Genomic DNA, 27,882 nt, shown 5'->3' on the forward strand with positions numbered 1-27,882 from the left:
GATTAAATTTGAATTTGATGGACTGCTTAATGGCACAGAAGGAGAGGGCACTGGTTTTTCTACTAAAATGGATTCGAAGCTTTTGAGAGTTCCTCACAATGGCAGATGGTGTACGGATTGAAAGGCAGATGGAAAAAAAAAGAAAAACACTTTGAAAGTGTTCATCCTCTTCAGTCAAGTGAATGAGAAAACCAAGTGTCACCAGGAAGTGGGTAGAGGATTCAAGGCTTCAGAGGTCTTTTCGTGACAGGAGGGAAGAGAGGTTTTTTGGGGAAAAAGATACTGGCTTATACGAAGCTATAAATCAGCTTGACCACAGTCTTTTCATTATTCAAAGGTGTCACATTAGACAGAGACGTATTTATGTATAAAAAAGCTACATATCTAGTAGCTTAAAGCAGCTGCTTCCTCCCTGTGTGTTCCACAGTTGAGGCGTGGCAGCACAGTGGCTGATGAATCGCTCGCTCTCGTGTAATCTGTGGTAACAAGATGAAAGACAGACACCACAAGACGCTCAAAGCAGTGTTTAGACAGATCGCTCGAACTCATTAAGAGCCCCAGTGTGAGTCTGTCAGAGTGATTAACCCTTTAAACTACAGAACGATGTCAATTGAGTGTCAGTGTCTGTTTCACGATATGAAGGAATTTGGCAGACTGTTTGTGTATCACGCTCCATCACATGATAGTCTTATATCCTGGAACATGTGCTACGCCAGATAACCTTCAATCGAGCTCTTTCACTGTTCCCAAAACCCGTCCTCACTTTCCCGGTATGGGTGCAGGTAAATGAAACGTTAGGCATCTGATTGAACACATGAGAAGATCAGTGAGTTTTAGTTAGTTTAGTCTGTTTGAATGATTACAGGACAACAGTAGATGATATAAACAAAGGATGATAATCATGAAAGCCTCAGCAAGCCAAGAAGTCAAAGTGGAATTTGGATGATATATTGGCCTGTTTTCTCTGTTGATGCCATTTCTCTCCATTTATCATATATTGTTTTGCTAACTGACACACTGCTTCTGTTGAAGCAGATGTTTCATCATTTATTAATGACTGTTTGCAGAGGTAGCAGCAGATTACACACACACACACACACACTCATACTCATACTACAGCAGGATCCTGCAAACAGAAAGGAAATGACCTACTGTGTTATTACTGTAACATCTGGCAGAGATGAGAGCCCAGAGCATACAGGGTCCTATGGTGGTGGGGGGGGGGGTTATGCACACAGCATAACTCACTGTTAATCTATGTGACCTACTCATGCTTTGTTACATCAGAACAGGAGGATGGAAAAAATGTAGCTTCTTGAGGATTTTCATTTTAAAAAGGATCCGTAGAACAGACGAGTGCATCATTTCCCCCAAATTAGAAGCTTTAGATTGATTTCTTTACGAGTTTCTGATGTGATGTTGCTTCTCAGCTTCCAGGAAGTAATGAATTACTTACAAGCCGTTTCCTAAAGAGCAGCTAGCAAGCCCCATGTCTGAAAGCTTGCCTCACCAACATTAGATCTGTTTCCTCGCATATCCTTTGTTACAGAGCCTTGTGTGCAGTTTAGTGACATCACAGTGCAGGAATGAATTGCTCAAGAATTCAACTTTTCATTTGTAAAAGACAGAATGAGTTATCTCGTCTTTTAGAAGATACATAGTCTCACTTTAAACAACGAGCTATAACATGTTAGTGAAAGTTGGAGGTGATGGTAAGCAGAAAGCGTATTTCCCAAAATGTCGATTATTATTCCTTTAAAATGGTTAAATCATACACAGTGATTAAATGTGATTTTTCCACCTATGACAAATGACAATGGCACATTGTAGTCAGCTAACATGTCGAATACTCTCTGTTTCTACATTTGTTTCAGTCGTTGATTGGATTGTTGGTCAGACTAAAATCGATTTGAAGACGTCATTTTGGGAAACTTTGGAAACGTGCACACGTGTGACACGTTTTAAAGGAATCACTCAGTGCAGTGTGCTTACCAATAGAAAGTTCAGCTTTCACCCGGAGCAGGTAATTTTCTTGAGGCTGCAGTCGGTCAGTTCCCATGACCACAACTTCCGAAAGCACCATCCTGAAAAAAAACTGCATTAACCCTGAAGTTAAAATGGACCCAGCGGTGCTGTTGGGCAGGTTGCAGTGCCTATTAGAGCAGAACAGAGCCAGCGTAATAGAGTTCAAACCCACCTGGACTGTCTGGGCATTAATCTGCTGCTGAGTCCCCAACCAATTAACTTGGAAGTGCACTGGTAATTGTCAGTTTTACAGCACCTTCCTCTTGGAGAGAAAAAAAAAAGAGCGTGACTCTTCCCCCAATATACCCTTTACCTACCTACCTGTTTGGACCTGAAATTCAGCACATATCTGGCTTTTGAAACGGAGCCAAAGTAACCATGGTTATTCTGACTTATTCTGGCTCATATAAATTGGCTTTTAAATAATGAACAGATTTTGGCAGCTGTTGTTGCTCGATGCCAAAATGATGCAGGTGAGGATGCGGTTTGACTAAAAAGCTTTAGACAGAGCAATCTGTAAAAGCTGCAATGAAGTCAGCCTCGGCCAACATGAGAAAATGCTGTTTTGTCATTTTGGTATTAAGGCCTGACCACGCCAGAATTTGCAACAGTGAAATTTCACAGTGAATTCAATTAATTCCACTAAAATCGCAGCGATTAGTGGATTTGTAAGGTGATGAGGTAAATGGCCTCATTTTTCTTGTGCTTCTAGCCCGGCTGGCAAGCGTGTTAGTGGTTTGTCACTACGTCACAGAGTTTATAGAACCAAATATTATGCAAAGACGCACCGATTAATTCCAGTGTGCCACTTTCTGGTGTGCCTTTTCACTGACTTTTGAGGAATTACAAGTCGTGAAATGGTTTGATTCATTTATATGCCACAAAATAATATATCTATATAGCGGGTTGCACCCAAAATACTGATACAAAAACTCATTACTCAGTACATTAAATGCTAAGCAGCAGAGTAAATGAAACGAGAGAGAAGGCAGAAAGAAAGAGAGGGGGAGGGGGGAGAGGTTTAGAGAATAAAAGGACACAGAGCAGAGATTAGGTTTTGGACTGCTTAACATTAAGATCCATTGAATATGAAAGCTTATTGGCATGCAGTCACAGTGAGTTTTCCCGGCCACAGTGACTGGGCACCTCAGCCTCAAAGACCAGAATCGGGGAGCAGTGTCGGGACAAGTCTTGCTTGGGTGCTGAGGGGATGCCTTTGTTATATTCTGCCTCGGCATGTCAGGAGATGTCACCCAACGTGAAAAGGATCCAATTACGCCGCTGTTCTGCCACAGGCCCCTATAGGCACATCAGGCTGCAGCGCTGCACAGAAGCTCCACATTCCCTGTGGTAACTTCTCAGAAGGTAACAGCTTTCACTTGACGTGGTGTGATTGAGACTTGAGACACCTTTGAAGTGACTCGGCATGAGTCTTTCATGTATGTTTGCTGCTTCCTGATATAAATCTGAGAGGAAAGGCGAGGAAGTGCTCAAACTGAGAGCTTCGAACAAGTGCATGACAACGTTGGCTGATGAATGAAAAAAAAAATGGCATCATTTAGACGTTAAAGCCTAGTAGTTGACTCCCAATAAGACGATTTTGTGATGAAACGTCTTCCGCTTTGAGAATGAATACCTTGGTATGTGAGATGCCATTTCCTGCTGGGTGCTGAAGACACCATTGAAGCACTATCGCTGTCCAGTCAGGGGTCGGTATGAGCCTCTGTGGCCTGACAGCAGGGTGATGTCATGTGGTGTACAGCACAGGGATTACAGCCCCTAATCTGCCTCTCATGAAAACCCGACTAGAGAAAACAGAGAGATCATGATCGCGGAATAATAAATGGCGGCTGTTGGAAAAAAGAGGAGATTGATTTTGGACCACACGGCATTCTCTTCTTTAGCTGCGTGGAGAGCTGCTAAAACCTGACGCCTGAGACTGAAGCTACGGCTGTCATACTGTGTGCATGTGAGCGTGTGTGCAGGTTAGCACGTGTATGTTCATGCTTTATTGTACATCTGAGTGTGTCTATGCTCCTGTCAGCGTGCACACAAACACACGCTGCAGAATAAGCAGAAGGATGTGGTTATGGATTGTTCTGGTGGAGGTTTTCTATTTGCAGCGATGTGTTTATCCTCTGTGACCATAAGAGAACGCACAGGCTTCCACATGCGACCGCAGAGAGACCAAAACGCTGGCACGGTCAGCTGAGAGGCAAAAGGAAGAAAAGTCACCTTTGTGTAACCTGCCGGTGCACAGCCGGAATAAAAATATAGAGCTGAAATGAGCATAATATGAGACCTGTCATTCATTCAGTAGTTGTTGAGATATTTCAGTATGGACCAAAGTGGTTGATGGACTGGCCAGCGGCGCTAGCGTAGCTAAAAATGAGACCGTCCTGGTGAAAAAGAGTGCAGCCGATGTGTGCTTTTTGGATTCTTTAGCAACTTTAGCTTTTGGTTTGGCTAAAGTTGGAAATGTTCTAATGCTACACATAGTATTAGTAACATTTAGCATTGAAATAACAATTTAGGTTAACTTTTATCATTTTTAGTTTTATAACTAACTGTAACTACTCGACGTATTGGGAATTGCACCTGTTATGTGTAGAAAGCGATGAAGGACAGGAAGTTTAAAAGATTGTGAAACTCTATGAAAATCTAGATTCACAAGTTTGCACTGACATTAAGGAATCATACAGTGCCAAATCCATTGTAGGAGAGAGAAATACAAACATCCACACCCCCAGGAACCTCAGTAGATCAGTATGTGATGGAACAAGCCGTGATGCGTTTGACATGGAAACACGTGTTCAGCTCATGCTCTTGCTGCTTGCTGCTTTTTGTTTGTCCAGACACCCACCTTTTACTCCTTAGAGCCACAAGTTCACACCTGTTCTGTAGGCATTGCTGCACAGCTTCCTGGGAAATGCAGTAGAGCACTGTCAAGGCAGTTTGCAGTCTGATACCATTGAGTGCAAAATAGATGATTTGTGTTTGACAAGTGAGAGTATCCAAAGGGGGATTTTTCCCTTAAGGGTGTAGTGCAACTGTGAATGCGTTTGCACTTGTGTGTTGGCGTTTGGAAGCTCACCCGTCCCGTCCGCGCCGGTGAGTATCAAGGAGTCCTGCAGCTGCCAGTGTTGAATATCTTTCAAGACTCGGCTTTGGCCAGATGTTCGAATATTGGCTCCAGCACCACATTTGACTGAGGAGGTTATTGTTCAGCTGAGGGCTTCATGGCAGGAGAGGGGGGCCAGTAATTTCATTGAATGATTCGCAGCTGAGATCTACAGGAGCTCCCCATTGGTGGTCGCTCATTACGTCTCACCAGAGCCCCCCATGCAGATGTCCTATTATCCAGCAATAGTCCCTCCACTCCTGCTCAATGACTTCCCCTTGGCAGTTTTTTTCACATTAAATTTCATTTTAAAGCAAAGTGAACGGGGGGGGGGGGGGGGGGGGGGGGTTCTTTTTGGAGAAGATCAAGTGCGTAGACAGATGATAGAGAGAGGCAGACGTGCTATAAAACTACCAATCAAGGCCTGTATTCACCTCAACAACGGGCCTTTCCTCATTCCTTTTGCCTGGTCCACGACACCTTATATGCCTTCAAGAATTAGTTCACACTATGTTCATTATTTGTCCTGTAGCCGAAATCGGCCGAGCCGGTATCAGGGTATATGTCGGCTGTGTATTAATACCCCCCTGTTGTCAGGAGTTCACCTTGATAGAGCCTGCCTGGTTTGTGACCCCGGCCTGTGTACTGGACTTGATTAAATATTCACATTACTGCCTTTGGGTTCTTTGATGTCTGAGCCGTTACAACTGTGGGAAATCTTGTCCTAGATGCTGTCAGAGTGTAGGGTAACATTAGCGGCTTCATCCTTCTCTTTATTGGATTTGCAACCCCAACCAAACATTGGTTAGTCCTCATCCTAAAAGCCCTTCCTCTAGTAAGATTAAAAGTGAAACGTCCTGTTTGAAAATACAAATGAAACAAGTATGTAAGCTAAGCAGTGTTATGCTAGAACGAAATAAGATCTTACATTTTTCCTTATTATGATACTAGGATTTACGAACTAACTAAATCATGGAGCTAAGATAAAATATGCCAGGTACAGTTGTCCTTTCAGCTTACGAAATCGGTAGTCATCAGTTAGAAATGTGCCTGCTTCTCTGTCTAGAATCTGTCAAATTGTCTGAAAAATGACCATGAACTTCAAGTGGTAAATGTGCCGCCTTACATTATGGAGAATGGAGGGAACAGAACGGAGGGAACAGTCAGCTGGACTTTGTTGTGGGCATCCAAGAGGCTTTATCTTTTCTTTTCGCGGTGGGGAATTACAAAGCCTCAGCACTTCATACAATTAAGTGAGGAGCTATTGTGTGCGTGATGAAGTCCTATTGTTATGATGTGGCACCAGTGACACGGTGAGCAGCTGAAAGGTGCTGAGGTTTTGAGTTTGTGCTTCACCTGACGAGCTCAGCAGCTTTCAAATGCAAGTCAACAGGAAAAGGAATGGTAATTGTTTGTGTTGGCACTTCGTATTACAAGGTACCACTGCAAACTGCCTCATTAGCTACTGGTCCGCACACTCGCTCTCATAGAGATGTCTCATTCATTCCCGTACAACTGCCACTGAAATGGTTAAGCAGGAAAACCCCTTTCACTCTCCAAATGCCGTCCTTTACCCATAAACCCATTAACCAGCACACAACAGGATGAGTGGAGGCTTTGGCTCACTCGTCTGTGGCTTTCCCTCTGTTTGTGTTGCTCAGTTGTTCGATCCATCAGGCTCTCTCTGTCTGACCCTGTTAGTAGGTGGACGTCCCTTTCTGGTCTAGTCTGTCTCTGTTCATTGAGGGCGTATGTGTGTCGCTCTGAAGAACGGAGTCTAACCTATGAGAATCCTAGCGCCATCTTGTGTTGGTAGAGCATAGCTCAACTGCTGCCCTTTCAAAACATCACTACATCGTCTCCTTCACAGAGGCTCCAGTGGCGCAATCGGTCAGCGCGCGGTACTTATAAGGCAGTAGCCAGCGGAGCGATGCCGAGGTTGTGAGTTCGAGCCTCACCTGGAGCAGAGAAGTTTTAACCCAGGCTGTCAATCACTGGAAAAACTCTGACATGTTGGCAGAGGAAGCGGCACAGCTGTAGAGATGGTTCATCTGTGAGATTACACTGCATGAATCAGAGCAGACAGACGGCAGTGCAGCTCTGTGGGTCGTTATGTTGATTCCACCTGGTTTTATATTGAATTAAGGTTTATTGTGAAATTACCTCAAATAAAAGCATCTGGCAAGCTGCGCTTCACAATATTAAAGACGTTCTTTTTGTTGGCTTTTATTGGCTCATGCCATGAACCACCAGCGAACTAGCTGTGGATATATAATAGCCCACCCTGACGTGAAATCACTGCTTCATTCCTGTTGTCATGTCCGAGCAACAGCTAAGGTGTACATATAAAGATATATATTTCACCTGGCAGACAGGTACACAGGAGGATCAATAGGCTCGGTTCACCTGGTCCAGTTCAGTGGTGCAGGTTATTTTGGGGGCAGCTGTCCAACTAGTAGCTTTAAACATTTGGATTAAGCAGTTGCAGGCATTTGTACACATTCAGTCCACTGTCTGTAATTACTCTGGTCGGTTTTGGTTTTTGGCTTTTGACAGTTGGATTTATTTATTTGTTTGTTGCCGTTGTGTGTGTCTGTGGACATGCGTTGACTGTGCACATTGTCCTAAAAACCCCATTTCCTCTGTTTGTGTTGTCCAGCTGGCAGGCGTGGGGGGAGGGAGCTAGCGAGCATGGATGAGCCGGGCAGCAGGAGCAGCAGCCTGCAGAGGAAAAAGCCGCCATGGCTCAAACTGGACATCCCCACCATCCAGCTGACGCCGGACGACACGCCCACACTCACCCAGGTACGAATACAAGAGTCAAATACTGGTCAGAATAACAGATCAGTAGTTTAGACGAGTAGAAGAACTACTAGAATTTTTAAATTTGGTTTTAACCCAGAGCTTTTACTTACTTCACAATTACACACTAAGGCACAGAGGGCATCATCTGTTTGTGTGTGTGTGTTGCAGCCAGTTAAGCGCCTGCGCAGTGTCAGCATGCCAGGGGAAAACCCTCAGACCTGCATCGCTGCCTTGGAAACTTCCAACAACTACCTCAGACCTCCTCTGGAGAGACTGCCCTCCTTCACGCAGTCCATCAAGAGGTTCGACACACATTCACAAGAGGCTCTTCTTCCTCTTCTCTCCTCTCTGCTGATTCTCTCCAGCTGCTAATTTCCCCCAGCATGTCGTACACTTTATAATTTTAATAAATCCTCTCCACTAACAAATCTTTAACAAAACTAATTTAAGCTGCAGCCTCCTTTTCTGATTTAACACAAATTAATCTTGCTCTCTTTTTCTTCTCCCTTGTCCTCCCGTTTCTCTTTGATCTGGCCTTATTTACCATCTGCTTTCCCACACTGCCTCCCTGTCCTCTTCTCTACATGCCGCAATGTGTGTGAAGTGAGAAAAGGGTGCGCTTCAAGCGAGTCAACACAGTTCCCCCAAAGGGCCAGAGGGGCCCCAGGAGGGTGTCAACCCTCCGAAGGCGGTCCTGCATCCCCAAAATACTGAACCGACGGCGTTCATCCATACCCAAACAGATCATCAGGTACAGGAGAGGGGAGGGGGGGAGGGAGGGAGGGAGGTGATGGCAGCAGTTTGAAGGTGTCCTGTTGTGGTACTGAAGTTTCTATTTGAAACAGCCAAAGGTTTCCAAAGATATCAAATGTGTGAGGCTTATTTTTGGGAAAGTGTGTATGAAATAAAACATATTTTTGGATATTTTCAGCACAAAAGAACAGAGCTTCACTGCAGAATAGTGTTTTTTAAATTTTTTTTATTTCAACAGTCAACTTTTGGTGTCGGAGTAAAGAGCTTACTTGTTGACTCTCCGCTTTGCATCAAGACGATATCCTTCATAGAAGGCCAGAAGCAACAAAACATATAAATGGACTATCTAATGATACCCAAGGCAGGCTGAAGAATAGTGAATACACCAAAAACATACAGTTTTTTCCCCCTTGATGTCTGTTTTGACTGAGTTTTGCCCAAAGTCCAATTAGCCCACCGTCGTCTCTTTGTGCCACAGATGTGAGGCTTTGAACAACGCCTATGACACATGAAGGCTGCTCATGAGACACACTCTGTGTCTCAGTGTCAGTCCAGGTGGGATACAGGACCACATGGATCGAGGCAGACAAAATAATACAATTACTCATACTGACTATTTATGTGCCTCACGCAGCATGTGGGACACATCAAAGCGCCTGCCCCCCCAAAGCGCCATATTGAATGTAAATGTTTGAACACGGAGCCAGGACTAAAACCTTGAGCCGCTGCCTTCAAAGGAGCGTCTTAATGTCTTAACTTTATCATGCCGAGGTTTACTAGCCTTGTATGTGTATGTGAGAGAACAGAACTAATGTGTTTGATGTTTATGAGAGAAGTAATGGGACTGAGGGGAAGTTTGTGTGTGTGTGTGTACATGACTTGTTGGAGGTCAGCTGAGGTAGCTCCTCCTCAGAGGAGTGTATAAATACAGGATAAATCTTTACTATTCAAACAGAGTGTGTGTGATTTGCTGCAAACTCCTGGCTTGTAGGCTAACTGGGAGGACACCCTGATGTTTGTTGGGAGAAAAAAAGCTCTTTATGAGTCACTTTTCATGTTAAGGAGCCATTCATTTTGACAGATCAGGCCACAGATAATAATTTATCTCAGTCACACTGATTCCCGTAATGAATGGTTTTCGAACTTGAAAGTTCACACGCTCACTTGGACTTCTTGCAACTTGCTGACACGAATATATTGCTGCAAAGCAAGGCGGGGCTCAAGCTGAACCTTTTTGGTACTGCTACTCCAGTGTATGAGTGTGTGTGTGTGTGTGTGTGTGTGTGTGTGTGTGTGTGTGTGTGTGTGTGTGTGTCATGTTCAGGCATGTCCCAGTGCCTCCCTCCCACTCTCCTCCCTCCTAATGTGTGCGATGCCCCGTCTTTCTTCTCTCCCGTTTCCTGTGCAGTGCTGGTGTGTTAGAGGGAGGACTGGTGTGTACACACACTCAGGCAGCGAGAGAGAGGGGGGACCTTATTGATAGAGATCATTGGGGCTCTGGATGAGGGGGGGCGGTGTTCAGTTTGACAAGGACCAGAGCCGCTGTCTTCTTCGCCCAGTAGGTCACATCCTATTACGCAATAGGAGGGATACTGGGAGGCCTGCCAGCCACTGACACAGAACACACACACACACACACACACACACACAGTCATATGGAAACTTGTGTTGTGCGCTGGTGACACAAGGTCAGGAAATGTAAGATCCTCCCGCTCATCAGTGTGCTGAATGACCGAGTCCAGCTGGTGGAGGACTGGGAGTCCTCTGTAGATCTCATCGTAGAGATCAGATTCCCGTCTGAGCGAGGAGATCAGCGCCAGCTTTTCCTCTAACCTTTGATTAACCGGGAGTCCGCAGAGCAGGACGGGGGACCTTACACAGAGTCTGGACATGTGGTGATCATCCTCTCTTTGCGTAACAGCCAGTGCTACAAGGTGCCGCTGGCCTGGATATCAGGAAATCCCCTTATGGAACACTGAATGTGTGATCTGCGGAGGATCAGTTTGCATTCAGCGGATCAGGGTTTAACACTGGTCAGGGGGGTAAGCAAGGACAGTATGTCAGTGATGCTGGTGATGGACGCTGTACAGCTCCACAGACCATGCCCCCCTCAGGTATGACCCAGACCCTGAACCCCTCCTGGAGCTCTCTGGACAGGTGAGTGTGCTGTGCTCGTGCTCAGTGGGGCAGATACTGAACACGTATGTTGATCTGAGTCAACGTGAGGCACTCGGACGGCCAGTGGACGGAAATGTTGAACAAAGCTCTTGTTGATGTATTTCATTCACTGTGGTTTTCTTACAATCAAATAAAAGATTTAGCTGAGACTCACAGCTCATTGTTTAATAGCTTCTCTTTTGTTTTGGGTTTTAGTGAACTTTTTGTGATTGCTAACGTCTACATGTAATGCATGTGATACTGCTGGCCCTCTCTTCTAACAGTAGAGGAGGTAGCATTCAGATACTTACAGGAATAGTTTATTTGCTTGCCTACCAAGAGTTACATGAGAGGATTGGTACCAAAAGTGCTTATGCAACCAAATGGCCCCTGTCATCACTATATTGTATGTTACACTGTATGTTTTTTACTTTTTAGCCTCGCTGTAGGGCAGGGAGACCATCCACACCTATTCGGTGAACCTTACAGAATTTGCTTACAAAACAGCAGTGAAAAAGTCCTCGCAGGTTTTTGTTCAGCTGAATTACTCTCAGCCTTCTCTTATTGAGTTATGGTTGGCAGATTTATCAGAAAAGTCAATACCTATTATCAGTTACCATGGTTATTGTTCGGCACCAATATACCAAGGCATACATTCCTTGTATGTAAAAAAAAAAAAAAAAAAAACCTTCTTGGCAATAAACCTGATTCCGATGCTGATGTTCGTACTTGAAGCTCCCTGTTTGTTCAGTCATAGGATTTGTTTAGATTGTACAAAGACTTGCCCCCTGGCCTTTTCTCCCTGATGAAGTGAATGCTAAGCCTGTAATTACGGCGCAGTAGATTGCAGCTTCATGTGAACCAGCCTTACCTTGAGGATATGAAAGCTAATTCATGTGGCTTAACCCTCGCTTTAATCTGCGCTGGGTGCTGGATTTGTGCTGTCGTCAACCAGTCGCCAATATTTTGTTTCTTTTTGTGTGGGCGTGTGTCACCTGCGTGCTTGTCGGTGCATGTGTGCGCCCAGACAAATACCCGCTTATCCAAACAAACACTCACAAACAAATGTCATCTATCACAATGTGGGCGAGTGCTTGCGTCATGTTTTACCAGCAACAGCGGATGTTATGTTCATCTTGATTATCTGTATTTTACGGTAACTTTTTCAATTATTTCCACACTCTGACCTCCTCTCTGTTTACATCTCCTGCTCAGAGAGGCCCTCTCTGACTCCCGTCTCTTTTGGCTTTCCCAAACCTGTCTCTCTGAGACATTCCTCTCTGGAGGGACAACAATCACCCCCCTCCCAGCCCCTGCCCAGCCTTAAAAGGCTTCCCCAGCTGGCGTCCTACTTGATGATGAGGCTTGAGTGTTTATTACTGAGTGTTCTGCTCTCCAAACAGCACCCCCCCCCCCCCCCCCCCCCCCCCAAGTGTGGCCTCCTCCTCCTGAACACGCTGCCTGGCAGGGCAGTCTTTCATGGAAAAAGGGACCTGGATGTACACACTGAACGCACATTTACTGAGTTTAAATGAGATACACACACAGTCAAGTCAGGTCATCAGCTGCAGGACTGGCGTTCAACATCTGCTTCTTCACTGCTGACTGAACAGAGGGCAGTGTACACGTGACAAACATGTACACACGCACACATACACAGAGAAAGACAGCGACAGAGGAGGGAGAAAATGACTAGAATTTGTGAGGATTTCTTAGTCTGATATGTTGACATGTTGCACAAGAGAACTGACCTGCTGCAGCCCGATCATAGTGCTCGCTGTGTACTGTGGCCCATATTTCCTGTTGACTTTTCATTATCTAATCACTTAACCTTCATCCAGAATAAAGTTTAAGCTGATTTGTCCCATTGAAATAAATCTCATTTGGTAAATTTTCCTTGTGTTGCAGCCAAAGATATTTCACCCTGCAGTCTTTCTTTTCCTGTCTTATTAACTATATTCAACTATGCATTTTGGCTTTTTATTTAGTATTGAAAGCACCAAAGGTTCCCCATCCTACAGATGTCTTTTTAAATGTATGATTCTCTTCATCAGCACAGACAAGAAGGCAATCAACAAATGAACCAATTCAGCAGTCAGCTAATCCCCAACAAGCAGCTGCAGTCAATCAGCATATTGCTCTGCCAATCAGGAGGGACGTACAGCCCGGTCTGCCAAAGAATACTCTGTGTGTGCCGGGATGATCTGAAGGCTAAAGCAAAATATTGGACAAAAAAATAAACTAGACAATGAGGACAGCAATGTTATTATTATTATTATTTCATTTTCTTTGATAGTCGACATGGAAGTTTGGCTCAGCCCATTGTCAACCAGAGTGCGTCCTCTCTGCAGGGGTACGGCCGACTGGTTTGGGGTGAGCAAAGACAGCGACAGCACCCAGCGATGGAGGAGGAAGAGCCTGCAGCACTGCAGCCATCTGTACGGGGGTCTGAAGCCGCAGGTGATGAGGGAGATGGAGCTGCACAGCCAGGACAACCTCTCCCTGGCCAGCACTGAGACCCCTCCTCCCCTTTACCTCCCACCCCACCACCCCAGTCACCACCACTATGGCATGCAGAGGGTAGGCCAGCGCCTGGGGCACCTTTAGAGGGATGGAGGAAGAGATGGGACCATTACACACCTTTTCCTCCGTCACATTTTCTCCCTCACTCTGTCACTCTCTTTCTTTATTTCACTTTAGGTTTCCGGCGCTTGCTTTACCTCTTTGCTTTGTCATCTTGCCCAGGGTTCAAATTGGTGTTTTTTTTGGAGAGAATAACATGAAGCAAAACTAATACATGAAACTCACAAAACTACTGGAGCACTGTTAGTATTAATAACAATGGTATCAATACATAATACTTTCTGCAATCTGATGAAAATGTTCCATTAAAATCATTTCTTTTCTCTTGTAACAATTAGTATGATATGATTATGTTATAAGATAATCGTAGTCCTCATCCAGCCTTCGATTGTTGCATGAAGCAGCTCTGGGTGATGGTCTAAAGTTATAGTGGACAAATCTCTGTTAACCAGTAAATATGACCAAATAACCTTTGTCCAATATCAATAAGTAAATAAATAAATCAGTAAAACACTTTTGTCTGAAAGCTGGTACATCAATCTGACCCTAGTTTAGATGTGTGTGTTGTGTGTATCCCTGCTGTTCACTATTCTGTCGCTGTGTGTTTACTTTTGTGTGTCGCTTGACAATTGAGTATGGAAAAAAAATCCAACACGTGCCTACTGTGTGTGTGTGTGTGTGTGTGTGCGTGTGTGTGCGTGCGCGTGCAGATTGTAGACCCCCTGGCTCGGGGTCGTGCCTTCCGCATGGTGGAAGAGGCAGACGGCTTCAGTGTACCGCAAACCCCCATCACGCCCGGCACCGCCTCCCTCTGCTCCTTTTCCAGCTCCCGCTCCGCCCTCAACCGGTTGCCACGACGACGCAAGCGGGAGTCTGTCGCAGTCATGAGTCTCAAGGCTGCAGCAGCACTAATGAAGGTGTTTGGGGTTTTTTTTTTGTTTATACAGTAGGTTTTTTTAGTTTGAAAAATGTTCAACCACCAAATAATCTGTGCTTTGCAAAATCTGTGCTTTGAACTCTTGATCTTCCGTAAAGTCACTTTTTTTAGCTTCAAAGCTACTGCCAGCCTCTGTTGCTCAGACACTGAGATTACTTGTCTTTTTTTGCACAATGTGAAAGCACATTAGGACCAGCTATAACTGTTCCCCACTGTTACTTTTCTCTTTTTCTATGAAAAGGAGCTGTAATTTACACGTTTAGAAACACTGAGTTTTCATCTTGTGTTTTTGTGAATAGAAATATCCATTATATTCTGATGCGTCCCTGCCTCCTACACATATGAATTGATGGGCTTTATTCCTGTGTATTCATGTGTGTGTAGGCATGTTATATAAAGCATGTGATCAGCTTGTCTTACTGCGGATTAAACTCAGGCAAAATATGTTACAGTAGAGCACAGATGACTCTCTCTACGTGGCCCACTGGCCAGAGGGAATATCTGCTAGTGTGTGTTGGGAGGGGGTTACTGAGGGAGTTTCACCAGCAGATGGTCCATCATAATACACACCGAATGCTCAGCTATCTGCTGGATTGCGGTCAGAATATTCCCATAGTGCAGAGCTAATCCACTGACAACACAGAGGTCACTGCTGCAACGTAACCATCAGACACAATCATGAAGAAAGTACAAGCACAGTCGGGGATTCCCCCAGAAAAACCGGCGTCTATTGCACCTCAGTCTGATTTGCTGTGGATGATAATGATGACGGTGTTTGTGTGCGTGATTGTGTTTGTTAGGGCCGGACGTTAGGCGACAGCACCACCGGGCGATGTCGCAGACGGAGCTTCATGCCTCCCAGTTTCTTTGAAGATGACACTGTGGACTTCCCTGATGATCTGGACACTTCCTTCTTCACCAGAGTGAGCAGCGGACACTCTCCCACACACTTCCAGGATAGTCTTTCATTTATGGGGTTTTTGTAGGCAAGGCAGGTATTTTCTTGTAATCTGGGCAGAGCAAAGTAAGCAAATTCATCAAAAGCAAATCCAATCAATTGATGTGTTGATTTAAAAGCACCTTCTTGTGGTATGAGCGCACACTGTACACTGTATACTGTATTTTTATGTATTGGCTCTTGCCGTGTCAGGTCCCTTTTTTGAACTCCTACTTACTTAGTTTTCATCTTCATAGGACGGCCTGCCGGATGAGTTGTCCACCTATGCTGACGAAGTTTTCGAGACACCATCTGAGGCTGCCCTCAAACCGCTGGATGAGAGCGAGCTCACAGGAAGTGCGCTGGATAAGAACGAACTGGAGAGGAGTCACCTCATGCTGTGGGTTTACACTTTTTACACCGTTATTTATGTGCACACATGAACCTCTGACACTATGAGACAAACTCTCAACTTTTGCATCACTGTCTTATGATATTATATACTGTATTATAACATCATGCCCTGACTGACACATCTTCCATCTGACACATTCATTTAAAATGCTGTCTTCCATTTTCCTCCTCCTCGATCCAGGCCCTTAGAGCGAGGATGGCGGAAGGCAAAAGATGGCTGTCTGGTCCAACCTAAGGTGCGTCTGAAACAGGAAGTAGTGAGCATCAACAGACAGCAGCGGGGACAAAGGATCGCGGTCCCCGTTAAGAAACTGTTTGCCAGAGAGAAGAGGCCATACGGGCTCGGCATGGTCGGCCGTCTCACAAACCGGACGTACCGCAAGCGCATTGACAGCTTTGTCAAAAGGCAGATCGAGGACATGGATGATCACAGGTACGACAGCTGATTCTATTTTCCTGTCCTCTGATGTGAAATTAAAGAGTTTTTGTCAATGTCCCAGCAAATGGAGACTGAAATTGTCCCTTCTCTCCACTGTAGGCCTTTTTTTACCTACTGGATCACATTTGTGCATTTGCTCATCACCATTCTGGCCGTCACCATCTACGGCATTGCCCCTGTGGGCTTCTCACAACATGAAACCGTCGACTCTGTAAGTATATTTTATAGCGTTCATTGTGATTATATTGGTGTTGGAATTTCCACTGAAAAATGTATGACTGAGCAATATTAGTAATACTACTTTTTTCATTTTTTCGAGGTGTTGAGGAACAAGGGAGTTTATGAAAACGTTAAGTTTGTGCAACAACAAAACTTCTGGGTGGGTCCAAGCTCAGTAAGTATTTTGTATATTCCATTTATCATCTTCTATCTATGATTGTGCTTTACTCAGCTTTTAAGTGTGGTGCTGAAAATGGGAAAAGCTCCAATGTATTAAACTCCAGCTGTCTAGATCTGTGATTCCCAACCAGGGGTCGTTACCCAGGGGATACTTCTCAAGGGGTACGTGGAAACATTACAGAGTAGCTCAACTAATTTGAAAAAACTGAAATTACAATTTGATTAAAATGAAGAAAAAAGAAATCTGCATATTGAGTCAACTGTAACTAGTTTTGCAAACAAGCAGAGAAGTCTAAATTGTGAGCGAAAAGTAATGGATACACGTTGAAATAGACAACTAAAAAATACATAGTTGGATAAATAGTTAAAATAGATAGTAATTAATAGTAAAAGTAATCAAAAGTATTGGGTAAATGGTTGAAATTGTTAGCTAAAAGCAGGATAAACGGTTAAAATAAGTAGCTAATAATTAGCTGAATGAATGGTTAATGTAGGTAGCTTGAAAAAAAAAAAGATTGCGACACTATTACCTTTTATATAATTAATAGTGTTGAATTACATCCAGTTTAAAATCAGTTCAAACGAAGACATTATGAAATAATGGAATATGACAGGTGGTGTCGATGATGGGGTACTTGAGCCCATCTGAGAGCTGTGGGGGCAATTCAGACAAAAAAAAAAGGGTTGGGAACCACCGGGCTGTCGATCCACAACCTCACCAAGCTGTACTGTCCTGCAGGAGGCGCTGATCCACCTGGGAGCCAAGTTTTCCCCGTGCATGCGTCAAGACCAAGAGATCCACAAACTGATCCAGGAGAAGCGAGCGAGAGAGGGAGAGTCGGGCTGCTGCGTGAGGAACGACCGCTCCGGCTGCCTGCAGACTTTACAAGAGGAGTGTTCGGTCAGTGAAACCAGCTGGAGATGTTATGGACTCACACATGACTTTTCAGTCGTTATGTTAAAACATACTGCTACTTGCGTCAATCACAGCACATATACGGTATCATATAAGATGTCAAAACGGATGTAACAGAGACATATTGAATAGAAATGCCACATGGAGCACCTTTAGGCAGTTTATGAAGTTGTAGTCGCCACTGCAAGCAAAGTGAGAGCAGAATAATAGAATCGTGTCAACAATGTTAATCTTTCCCTTTTTTGCTTTTCCTGTCTGTCCTCTACTGCAGAGCACCCTGGCAGTGTGGGTGAAGTGGCCTCAGCACCCCAGTGCTCCCTATCTGAATGGTAATCTACGCCAACATGGTTCAGTCTGCCATCAGGACCCCAGGTAACGCAGAAATGCAGTCTGCTGATTATTCTCACAGCATTATTCTGTTACCACTATTGTAGAGACCGTCATTTAGGCAATAGCCTGCTGACATAATTATACTCCGCGTGTGAACTGTATTGTTGGGGCTCAGTCGCTCTAATAGAAGTCGGGAATGTTCGCTGTTATTTATTTATTTATTTATTTATTGCTATTGCTCTTGATTTTGTAGAATTTGTCTGGAGCCAGCCTCAGTTTCGCCTCACGAGTGGCCTGATGACATCACCAAGTGGCCAGTAAGTGCATTTACATGTTAACAGTTTAAGCGTTTAGCTGCTGCTATTATATTATATGTAAACTATTAGATGCTCAGATCACCGAAACCACAGCTGCAAGCCAGTGTACAGAGGTGATATTGGAGGTCAGCTGCAATTCTAGATGGATTTATATATCAAGATGCTGACTGAGAGGGACGGGTGCAGTGTTGCTGCACCTTTTCTCATTTCCAGTCAGATTGCTCAACTATTCTGCGTAGTCATTATACTACAAATGTTGATGTAGTCTTAATTGGGGCTTTAATTTGTTGTAAACCGCACTGCATTATTGTGAATGTGCTGCAGGGAGTAAATGAACGCTATTTTTTGCATTATAATAATTACACTTAGTTTATAGGGTCATTACTTGAGGTAAGGCTCAGCCTCACAATCATCTGCTTGTTAGCATTTGTCTTTAAAGCAGAAGTAAAAGTCTACCCTCAGTTTAACAGACTGAAGTCTGAATGCAGCACTTTCTTCTACACGTAAAAACCTTTTCCTCTGGCTGGGATCTGTAGGTTTGTACAAGGTACAACTCTGGGAATCACACCAACCTCCCCCACATAGACTGCACCATCACAGGCCGGCCCTGCTGCATCGGGACCAAAGGACGGTGAGGATCAATGTCACTGAACGCTGAAGGGCTTAGCTGGTGTAGATTTTCTAAATTTTCTATTGCTAGTAATTTGGTATAAGAGCTGCTGAGAATATGCCACTATCAACTATTTTTAAATGCGAGTATTGTTATGCTTAAATGTTAAATATTTTGTGTTTTCACCACCTTTTTTAAAAGTCAGGACAGAAAAGCCTTTGAAACAGAGTATATACAATCACGGTTACTACACTAAAACCAGGACCAAAGAAATTCTGTCAGGGCGAACAGCTCCTTGAAACAGACCTTTTTTTTTAATGAAGAATTAACTTAACGAATGTTAACACAAGATGTATTATCGGTCACTTTTCTGTGAGCTGGTGCTGATGAAGCGTTACATGTTGTAGATGTGAAATCACCTCAAGAGAGTACTGTGACTTCATGCACGGCTACTTCCACGAGGAGGCCACTCTCTGCTCACAGGTAGGTCAAACAGACACTCACTTCTGCATTTATAACCTTATAACCTCAAATCAACGCGGCAGCTTCTTTTCCTTCTATACAGGTAGACACTATACACTATTCAGCTAATTCTGAAGAAGGCTTTTACATCCCAATCAATCTTACAATGGGTATCTCTGATGCATACAGACACTTGATTTTAAAACAACCGCCTGCTCCAGGTGAGGCTCGAACTCACAACCTCGGCATCACTCTGCAGGTCACTGTTTTATAAGTACCGCGCGCTGACCGATTGCGCCACTGGAGCCTGCAGTGATCTGTGGATTGAAAGGAGATTGGCCTGAATTCAACTCTCTCATTTTCCTCCACAGGGTGGCGGTGGATCTGTCCGTCCTGACTGTTTTTTTCCCTCTTTCAGGTGGCTTGCATGGACGATGTGTGTGGTTTGCTGCCTTTCCTCAACCCGGAGACCCCAGACCAGTTCTCCCGACTCTGGCTGTCTCTCTTTCTTCATGCAGGGTGACTGAAGTCTCGTCTTTTTTTCCCCATCTGACATTAGGCCTCAGTATTTAAAGCAGCGCTAAGAGAGATGTTTTACATGAAAATAGAACTGCTTTATCTGCTTAAATCAGTTAAAACATGGGTCAACATGAAAACTGACTTGTCTTGTCTGTGTCTGCAGGATCCTGCACTGCCTGGTGTCAGTGTTTTTCCAGATGACGGTGCTGAGGGACATAGAGAAGCTGGCTGGCTGGCTGAGAATCTCCATCATCTACATGCTCAGTGGCATCACAGGCAACTTGGCCTCAGCCATCTTCCTGCCTTACAGAGCGGAGGTACAATGTCACCCTCACAACCAGCTGTAGTATCTGAGATTAAAAAGCAGAGTTGTGTTTGAGAAGAACCCAACAAGCATTCCTAACTGACACTGTGAATACTAGTTTCCCCTTTGTCATCTCAGGTGGGTCCTGCAGGCAGCCAGTTCGGCATCCTGGCCTGTCTGTTTGTGGAGCTGTTTCAGAGCTGGCAGATCCTCGAGCGACCGTGGCGGGCTTTTGCCAAGCTGCTGGCCATCTCGGTCTTCTTCTTCTCCTTCGGCTTGCTCCCTTGGATTGACAACTTTGCCCACATCTGCGGTTTTGTATCGGGATTCTTCCTGTCCTTCGCCTTCCTGCCCTACATCAGGTAGGCAAAGAAAGGGGATGGAAAAAAAAATCTGTCTACTAGCACCGGCCAGAGGCTCAATCCCTCAATTTTCATTAAACAAAGAAACATTGTGAAAAATGGGACAAATCCACATAGGTTTTAATTACTATGCTGGCATAATCAGTGCAATCTACTAAGAAGCATGTATTTTACGTGAACATGCTGAATAACGCAGGTTTTTCCCTCCTCAGTTTTGGCCGTTCTGACATGTACCGGAAGCGGGTCCAGATCTGCGTCTTCCTGCTGGTCTTCCTGGGTCTGCTCTCCGCCCTGGCCGTCCTCTTCTACGTCTACCCCGTGAAGTGTGACTGGTGCGAGTACCTCACCTGCATCCCCATCACAGACAAGTTCTGCGAGAAGTACGACCTGAACGCTCACCTCCTCTGAGCGTCGGCCTTCGTAATGTCAGCTGGACTGTTTCTGGACGTGAACTGACGTCGGACCGGTCACAAGATTTCTAAGTGTCGGATGTTGATGAAGTTGAACGTTGGATATTGACTGAGCAAGAATATTTCCACTGAAATAATGACTGGTCTTTCAGAACTTGTTTGAGAGGTACAACAGAATACAGGCTATGCATGAAAGCCTTCAGGCATTTTTAATCAAATGCCTGGGAATAGATTTAATAATGTAAAGCTGACAGAACTAACGATTGATTCATGTGTGATTGAGTTACAGCACAGTTGTTTCCTGCCAAATTATTTACCTCTCTTCTGTGGTAAAACGGACTTAACAGCCCCCCTCAGTGGCCGAAAGGAGCAGTGCAACATGAGATAGCTGCAATGGATTTTTGTGTTGAACCTTTTTTTTTTTTTTTTTTTTTACTGATGTCCAAACTGTTTTGTCCATTTGCTGGATGTCCTGTGGAGTTAAAACTCGCCAAGAAATGAGACTTAAATGTGCCTTATTGACACAACCACAAACACATAACGTCTTTTTGTGCCATGTAGCCTCTTGTGTCAGCAATTTCTGTCCTGTTCCTTAACCTCTTAGGAGAACTGCATTTCACATTCTGACAAAATCATTCAGTATTTGGTGGCTGATTTTTCATTTAATTTTTTTTTCTTTAATCAGAATCAGAAATACTTCATTGATCCGGGGGGGGGGGGGGGTTATACAGTACTTTCAGTATTTAGTTTTTTTTATACTACACTGGAAACATTAGTTTCTGCCACAGCCTTTAATGCAATCACAAATGGATTGTTTTTTATATTCAGCCTGTGTTACATCAGTGCAGAACACACTAGTACGTTAATCTGCTCCGTTGTGAAAAGCTGTTACTGAGGCGAATTTGTGTTTTTTTTTTATTCAATGTGGTGGCGTTTTAGCTACCGGACAATAAACACAACAAGACACAGAGTCATTTTTTATGTCTGCTTGTTGCCTGATTACAGATGATTCGTGGAGTAAACTAAAATTCAGATTCATGTTACATATCTGAATTCATTGAACAAACCCTGTGATGTTAGAAGAAACAGTGTTTACCTCAGCTCATTCTCATAAATAGCTATTCAAATCTAAAACAAAAAAAGACAATATAGCACTGACTATCCAATCAGTGAATTATGCCAAATCACTAACTAATTAACACAAAACCATCAACATACAGGATTTATCATAGGTAGTTATGCAGCTGATCATCTCAATGCATGGATGGGGGTTGAACCCATGACCTTTGGCTTACGAGATCAACGCCTTACCACTTGGCCACCACACCCGTGGAACATGAGGCCATGGGGGTCACTAAGCGGGGGATATCAGAATGTACTGTACTCTACGGGCTCCAGTGGCGCAATCGGTCAGTGCGCGATAGTCAAGATATTGATATAGACTTGTAAGTCCTAATAATTACTTGGTTGCCTTGGCCTTCATGCAGCAGCTGGCTCGTGATGCTCACCATCTAACTATAGCGAGATTCTTTTTAAAATGAACACTGGTCAGATCCACACACGGTTTGGTGCAGCTGGTCAGCATTTTACCTGCTCACTCAAACAATCTTTCGTGAGATCTTTGTGGAAAACTGATTTTACACTCCTAAATGTATATATGATGAGGTTTAAAAAGCACTGTAGTGTGTCCTGACAGGATGTTGTGGACATATAATTCTGTTTATATAGACTGATTAGACTGACAATAGGTTGATGAATGAATAAACCAGAGGGGCACTCCTTAGTTCACCCAGTCAGTTTTCACTTACTGCCTAATTAGGCATTTTCTTATGTCTTTGTGCATGTGTGTACAGACCAATGACCAAAAACCTACAGCATCTTCCTGAGTATCAAAGACTCACCATCCTTAAGCCTGAGAGTGGCTTTATAAAGTAAGTAAGTCACTTCTTTTTTTCTTTTTTTTTTATCTCTGAATGTATATTTAATCTGCAGTAGCATTAGTTGTCTGTGGATAGTAGTACCATCCAAGTGTTCACATAAAACCTGCTGTTTCTTCCATAACACTTAACCAGGGTTCTCCAAAGAGCCAGAAGAAGATGGCAATCCTCCTACATCGCTGAGTACTGAATATGCCCCTTCATTTATATATATATTTATTCATATACTACCTGATGATTCCGTGTGAACAAAGAAATGAGGAAAGTTGTGTTTGTGAATTCCCACTAGATGGCAACCCAAGACCAATAACTTGCAGGTTGAACCTGGTAACAAGGGCTCATCATGACTGCTGCTGAGGGTATGAAGCTTGAATTACTGCGACATTGCTGCGTTGTTCTTTGGGATTTGGATGTCATTAATTCGAGCTGAAGGTTTATTAGCGTGCAGAACTCTTATTGGTGCTCCTGATGCTCCCTGTGTGTTGTACCGCTGGGTTTGTTCATTCCGTCCCTTCTCTCCCTTTCTCTTTGAGTGCACACACACACACACACACACACACACACACACACACACACACACACACACACACACGAGATTGCTCTGGCATTCATTAAGTCTTGTCCGTAATTGAGTCTAAATAAGTGTGTGCTTATGTTAGAGAGGCGCTCTGAGAGCACAAACACAGACAACACTGATCTGCATACAAAATACAAGAGTAGATCTATTTGCACTTAATGCTGCATTAAGTTCATTTTAATTCCGTAACAATCTCTCCTACGACAGGGAGGTCACACACTTGAAATGTTTTAATAAAACATTGTCTCAACATCATAAACCATCTCTCGTTGAGTGGAGGATGGTCAGAGGAGCACACGTATATAAAAACAAGCAGTCACATATTGCAAGACACTGGTGCAAGCATGAGGGGAAAAAACACTTTCTAGCATTGCAACAGTGATGCAGTGTTTCCTTTTCTTTCTCCACACACACACACACACACACACACACACACACACACACACACACACACACACACAGAAATAGAGAGAGAGAGAGATGGAGACCTTTGGCTAGCCAGTGTTATTGATTTTCTAACCATTTGACATTTTGGTCATCAGGTTATTTGAGGGCAGTGGGAATTTCTGTCCAACTTTTGCAGTAACCTTTTTTTTTTTATTTTTATGAAGTCTTGTCATTCATGTGTGCTGAAGAAGGCACAGCCTACACCACTGACGTTTTATTGGCCGAGGTGACAAATCAAAAGGAGACAAAATGGGAAATAGTTTTATGTTTTGGGAAATACGCATATTTATTTTCTTGCTGAGATCTCGATGAGAGCATCAACACCATGAAGCTACAGCAGCCTGTTAGCGTAGCTTAGCACAAAGACTTTTTGCCTTTATATTTCTGTTCATGTACAAATGAAACGCATGTAAGTGACATAATTAGTGAGCTTTGTTACCTTTGGACAGAGCCGGGCCAGCCAGTTTCCCCTGTTTCCTGTCTTTATGCTAAGCTAAGCTAACCGGCTGCTGGCTGAGGCTTCATGTTCAGTGTGCAAACCTGCGAGAGTGGTATCAATCTCCATCATCTAACTTTCAACAAGACAGCTGTGCTGAAATACTACTTAGAAATGTTTGAAAATGAGCTGATTGAACCAGACTGAATTGGACACTCGGATGAAAAAAAGGACTGAGCTGTTGACATTGTGAGATGATGACGTGACATTTTGGATCCTATGTTGAGAAACCTCCAGCCTGCATGGCGCTGATTTCACAAGTCACCAGTGGCCTTGTGGAAGCGCTGATTGCTGTTGTGTTTCTGCGCTACGCACAATGCTATGAGAGCTATGAGAGTGAACCAGAGGTGCGGAGTTGGGTGATAATTCTCTGTGGGTTTGTCACTAATGCGGCCCCTTTCATGTTGTCACCTTGTTTTCACACCGTCATTTGATATAATTAATATCGCTTATAGCTGCTTTAAACATGATCTAAATGTCATAGATTACACACATAACACACTGTGATCTAATACCCCCCCCCCCCCCCCCCCTCTCCTCTTTTTCGTCAGTATACAATCTGGTGGAGCAGCTAATAGTGACAAATGAATGACCCTGCCGACATACAGGTCCTGAAAAATCACCTCAGGACTTATTCTTATTCTGTCATCTGGTGGGTGCTTGGCATAATAGAAGCAGCACCCAAAGCCATTAGACCCCCCTTCCCCCCTCACACACACACACACACACACAATTCTCCCTTCTCCAATCCCACTCCATCCCGTCACGTCCTCCTCCTCCTCCTCCTCCTCCTGTCCATTTCATGCCTTCCAATTTCCATCACTCATTCATCACTTGGTTTTTCCAATTCACCCCCCCCCCCCCCCCCCCCCCACCTTCCGCACCCCCGACTCTTCATCACGGCTCCTATAGAGATGGTAATGTCACATGAAGAGGATGGTATCTACGAGCCATTGATCAGCATCAAATGGGACACACTTAGATACTCCATAGATACTCCCCAGACCTCCCCCTCTTCCGTCTACACCTCCTCACCTCATTTCATCTGTTAAGGGATGCTTGTTTTTTGGGAGATTATTAAACTCTGGTTTCCAACATCAATGGCAGGTATAGATAGATAGATAGATAGATAGATAGATGGATGGATGGATGGATGGATGGATGGATGGATGGACGGATGGAGCTGCTGTTGTGTCTGCATGGAAAGGCGACCCTGAAACGGGACCCTGACAGCTGGCCAACAGGTGGCCACTGACAGACCCTCTCTCTTCATTGTGCCTGGAACAACCACACAGACACACACACAAACACACACACAATCTCCTCAGACAGCATCCAGGCAATTCAGGTGAATGAGGCCAACCAAAAGGGGGGAGGGGTGTTTGTGTGTGTGTGTGTGTGTGTGTGTATATGTGTGTTTGTGTGTGTGTGTGTGTGTGTGTGAGAGAGTGAGTGGGGGGGGGGGGGGGGGGGGGGGGGGGGCTAGCACGCACCTGTCTGATGATCCCACCTATGGCAGAGTTGATAGAGAGTAATGTTATAGCCCCCCCCCCCCCCCCCCCAGAAACCACATGGCCCTATACACCACCTGGACTGACACTGACAGACCTCCTCTGCGTGTGTGTGTGTGTGTGTGTTATCCATTGAAGTGTTTAAGTCTAATGACATCATTTTTATAATTACTGGTATGTAAGAAGTTTCACTTTATACACCTCAGCGAATATGTCATACTTTGGATTCGCTATTTTATTTTATTATTTATTATTATTTATTATTTTTTAAATGAATACTTATGTATATATTTTTCTCTACATTTACTAATAAGGGAAAACAAAGCTGATGTGTTTCCGTGATATGTTTCACACATCATTATTATATATGGGGCTGATTCCTGTAACTTAAGTTGCAGTTCATTTGCATTTGCTTACATCTTCAGTCCATGAGCATCTAATTAAGACACTGTGAGAGGAACTATTGGACGTCTCTTCCTCACATCACAAAAGTGCTATTTAAACCCAAGGAAGAAGACGCAGGGATGCTTTGGCTGGATTTGTGGCCATTTGTTTAACATAAAGTAGCCAGTATGGAGTTATAAGCAACATCACGTTGCACCGAACCTGTTGGAGATTGTGTGTCAACAGGGGGAAAGCCTGGGGAAATAGCCCAGATCTAATATAGTACTTTAATATGACTTACTTCCTGAGTGCCCCCCCCACACACACACACACACACACACATTTCGCTGTCATCTCCAGAGGACAATCCTCCTCTTCCTTGCCATGTGTCCTCCAGCCGTGCTGAAGACCTGCTCTTATCCTCCACTCATTGGCTCCAAGTCACTAATTACACACACACACACACACACACACACACACACACACACACACACAGGTGCACCTACATGCACACACCTCATTAGCGATCACTCTAACAATACTCTTTCCCTGAATGCCCTCTGAGAATCTCTCTGATGGTTGGTAATTCTCTCTTTCTCTCTCTCACTGTGTGTATGTGAGTGCACGCGACCCCCCCCACCCCCATCCCCTTCCACCCCCATCCCCTTCCACCCCCATCCCCTTCCTCCCCCCTCTGTGTGGGTTACGTCTCACCGGATTAATTTTCATTCATTCTTCATTGTTATCTGATATTCACACAGCCCACATGGGACTCATGAGAGGAACGAGAAGAAGAAGATAAGAGAATGTCAAAAAAAAAACACAAGAAGAACAAACAAGGCGAAGAAAGAAAAGATAACATGAAAGAAAGTGTGAGGTTCACACCGTCTCCGTCCAGATCCAACCTGCCTCTGAGCAGGTGCCTCAAGTGTGTTAATGATGCACTGTCCAGTAACATGAAGTGTACAGCGGGTGTACCTCAGCGATCAATGTTAGGCCCCCTATTATTTAGTCTATATATTAATGATCTTCCACAACAGTGTCACTGGATAGAATTGCAAATGTATGCCGATGACACTGTTGTATACACACATCCAAAAACAGCGGAGACAGCAGCTGTAAAGCTAACAACTGCTATGGAAAAGACAACAGCGGCTTCATCAGTCACGTCTTAGTTTGAATACTGCCAAGACAAAAGATGTTTTCAAAACCAATACACAGTCACCTAATGTTGATACTCTCAAAAAGATTGATATCGTTATATCTGCTAAAAGCTGCTAAACTCAACTCAACTCTGGAACCAACTGAACCCTGCTTTAATTTGTCTAACATGCGCTTGCTGCAGACATCGCGTGTGTGCTGTGCCTTGTTTTTTTTTAGTGTTTGAAATGTGCTCTTTTGAAATTTGCTCTGTTACTGTGCGTTTCGTGACTTGCTTCCCACCACGTGAACATTGTTGGGCATTGAGCCCTGGGTCACTGAGATGAAAGGCAATCAGCTTTTTGCCCCACTATGCATCCAGAAAACCTTCCATACAGTCTACTTTCTCCTAAAATAAGATTTTAGGAGATTTTAATAGAGCAATCTGCCTTATTCTGTCTCCCTTAAGAAAACAAACTTTAATTTCTTGAAAAGTCTTTTAAAAAGCGGATTTGTATTAGAAACAAGTTGAAATAATTGAATAATAGACTTTTTGGACTCAGTGACCTACGAAATGACAATAAAGATGT

At 44.1% G+C, this 27,882-nt stretch overlaps 1 protein-coding gene and 3 non-coding genes across 4 annotated transcripts; 2 read left to right on the forward strand and 2 right to left on the reverse strand.

The window, feature by feature from the left end:
* Positions 1-7,018: 7,018 nt before the first annotated feature.
* trnai-uau (transfer RNA isoleucine (anticodon UAU)) lies at positions 7,019-7,112 on the forward strand. The gene is made up of 2 exons: positions 7,019-7,056; positions 7,077-7,112. It is a non-coding gene; the product is annotated as a tRNA-Ile (tRNA).
* Positions 7,113-7,837: 725 nt separating this feature from the next.
* On the forward strand, positions 7,838-20,798 carry rhbdf1b (rhomboid 5 homolog 1b (Drosophila)). The gene is made up of 18 exons (XM_070926803.1): positions 7,838-7,951; positions 8,120-8,253; positions 13,213-13,441; positions 14,155-14,361; positions 15,182-15,304; positions 15,576-15,718; positions 15,914-16,165; positions 16,271-16,382; positions 16,491-16,565; positions 17,310-17,471; positions 17,758-17,858; positions 18,070-18,133; positions 18,670-18,764; positions 19,151-19,226; positions 19,624-19,724; positions 19,888-20,041; positions 20,167-20,390; positions 20,603-20,798. The coding sequence occupies exons 1-18, from the start codon at positions 7,838-7,840 to the stop codon at positions 20,796-20,798; spliced, it is 2,562 nt and encodes an 853-aa protein (XP_070782904.1).
* trnai-uau (transfer RNA isoleucine (anticodon UAU)) lies at positions 19,419-19,512 on the reverse strand. Its single transcript has 2 exons — positions 19,475-19,512; positions 19,419-19,454 (listed from the first exon to the last, which is right to left on the reverse strand). It is a non-coding gene; the product is annotated as a tRNA-Ile (tRNA).
* A 1,258-nt stretch (positions 20,799-22,056) lies between the features above and the next one.
* On the reverse strand, positions 22,057-22,128 carry trnat-cgu (transfer RNA threonine (anticodon CGU)). The gene has a single exon. It is a non-coding gene; the product is annotated as a tRNA-Thr (tRNA).
* Positions 22,129-27,882: the final 5,754 nt, after the last annotated feature.

Source organism: Enoplosus armatus, chromosome 20, assembly GCF_043641665.1.
Source record: "Enoplosus armatus isolate fEnoArm2 chromosome 20, fEnoArm2.hap1, whole genome shotgun sequence".
NCBI classification, from domain to species: domain Eukaryota; kingdom Metazoa; phylum Chordata; class Actinopteri; order Centrarchiformes; family Enoplosidae; genus Enoplosus; species Enoplosus armatus.

Coding starts and splice junctions, on each gene's coding strand:
- rhbdf1b (XM_070926803.1), top strand. CDS start 7,838: ATGGATGAGCCGGGCAGCAGGAGCAGCAGCCTGCAGAGGAAAAAGCCG. Junction 16,383..16,490: donor AACATGAAACCGTCGACTCT/GTAAGTATATTT, acceptor CATTTTTTCGAG/GTGTTGAGGAACAAGGGAGT. Junction 17,472..17,757: donor CTTTACAAGAGGAGTGTTCG/GTCAGTGAAACC, acceptor CCTCTACTGCAG/AGCACCCTGGCAGTGTGGGT.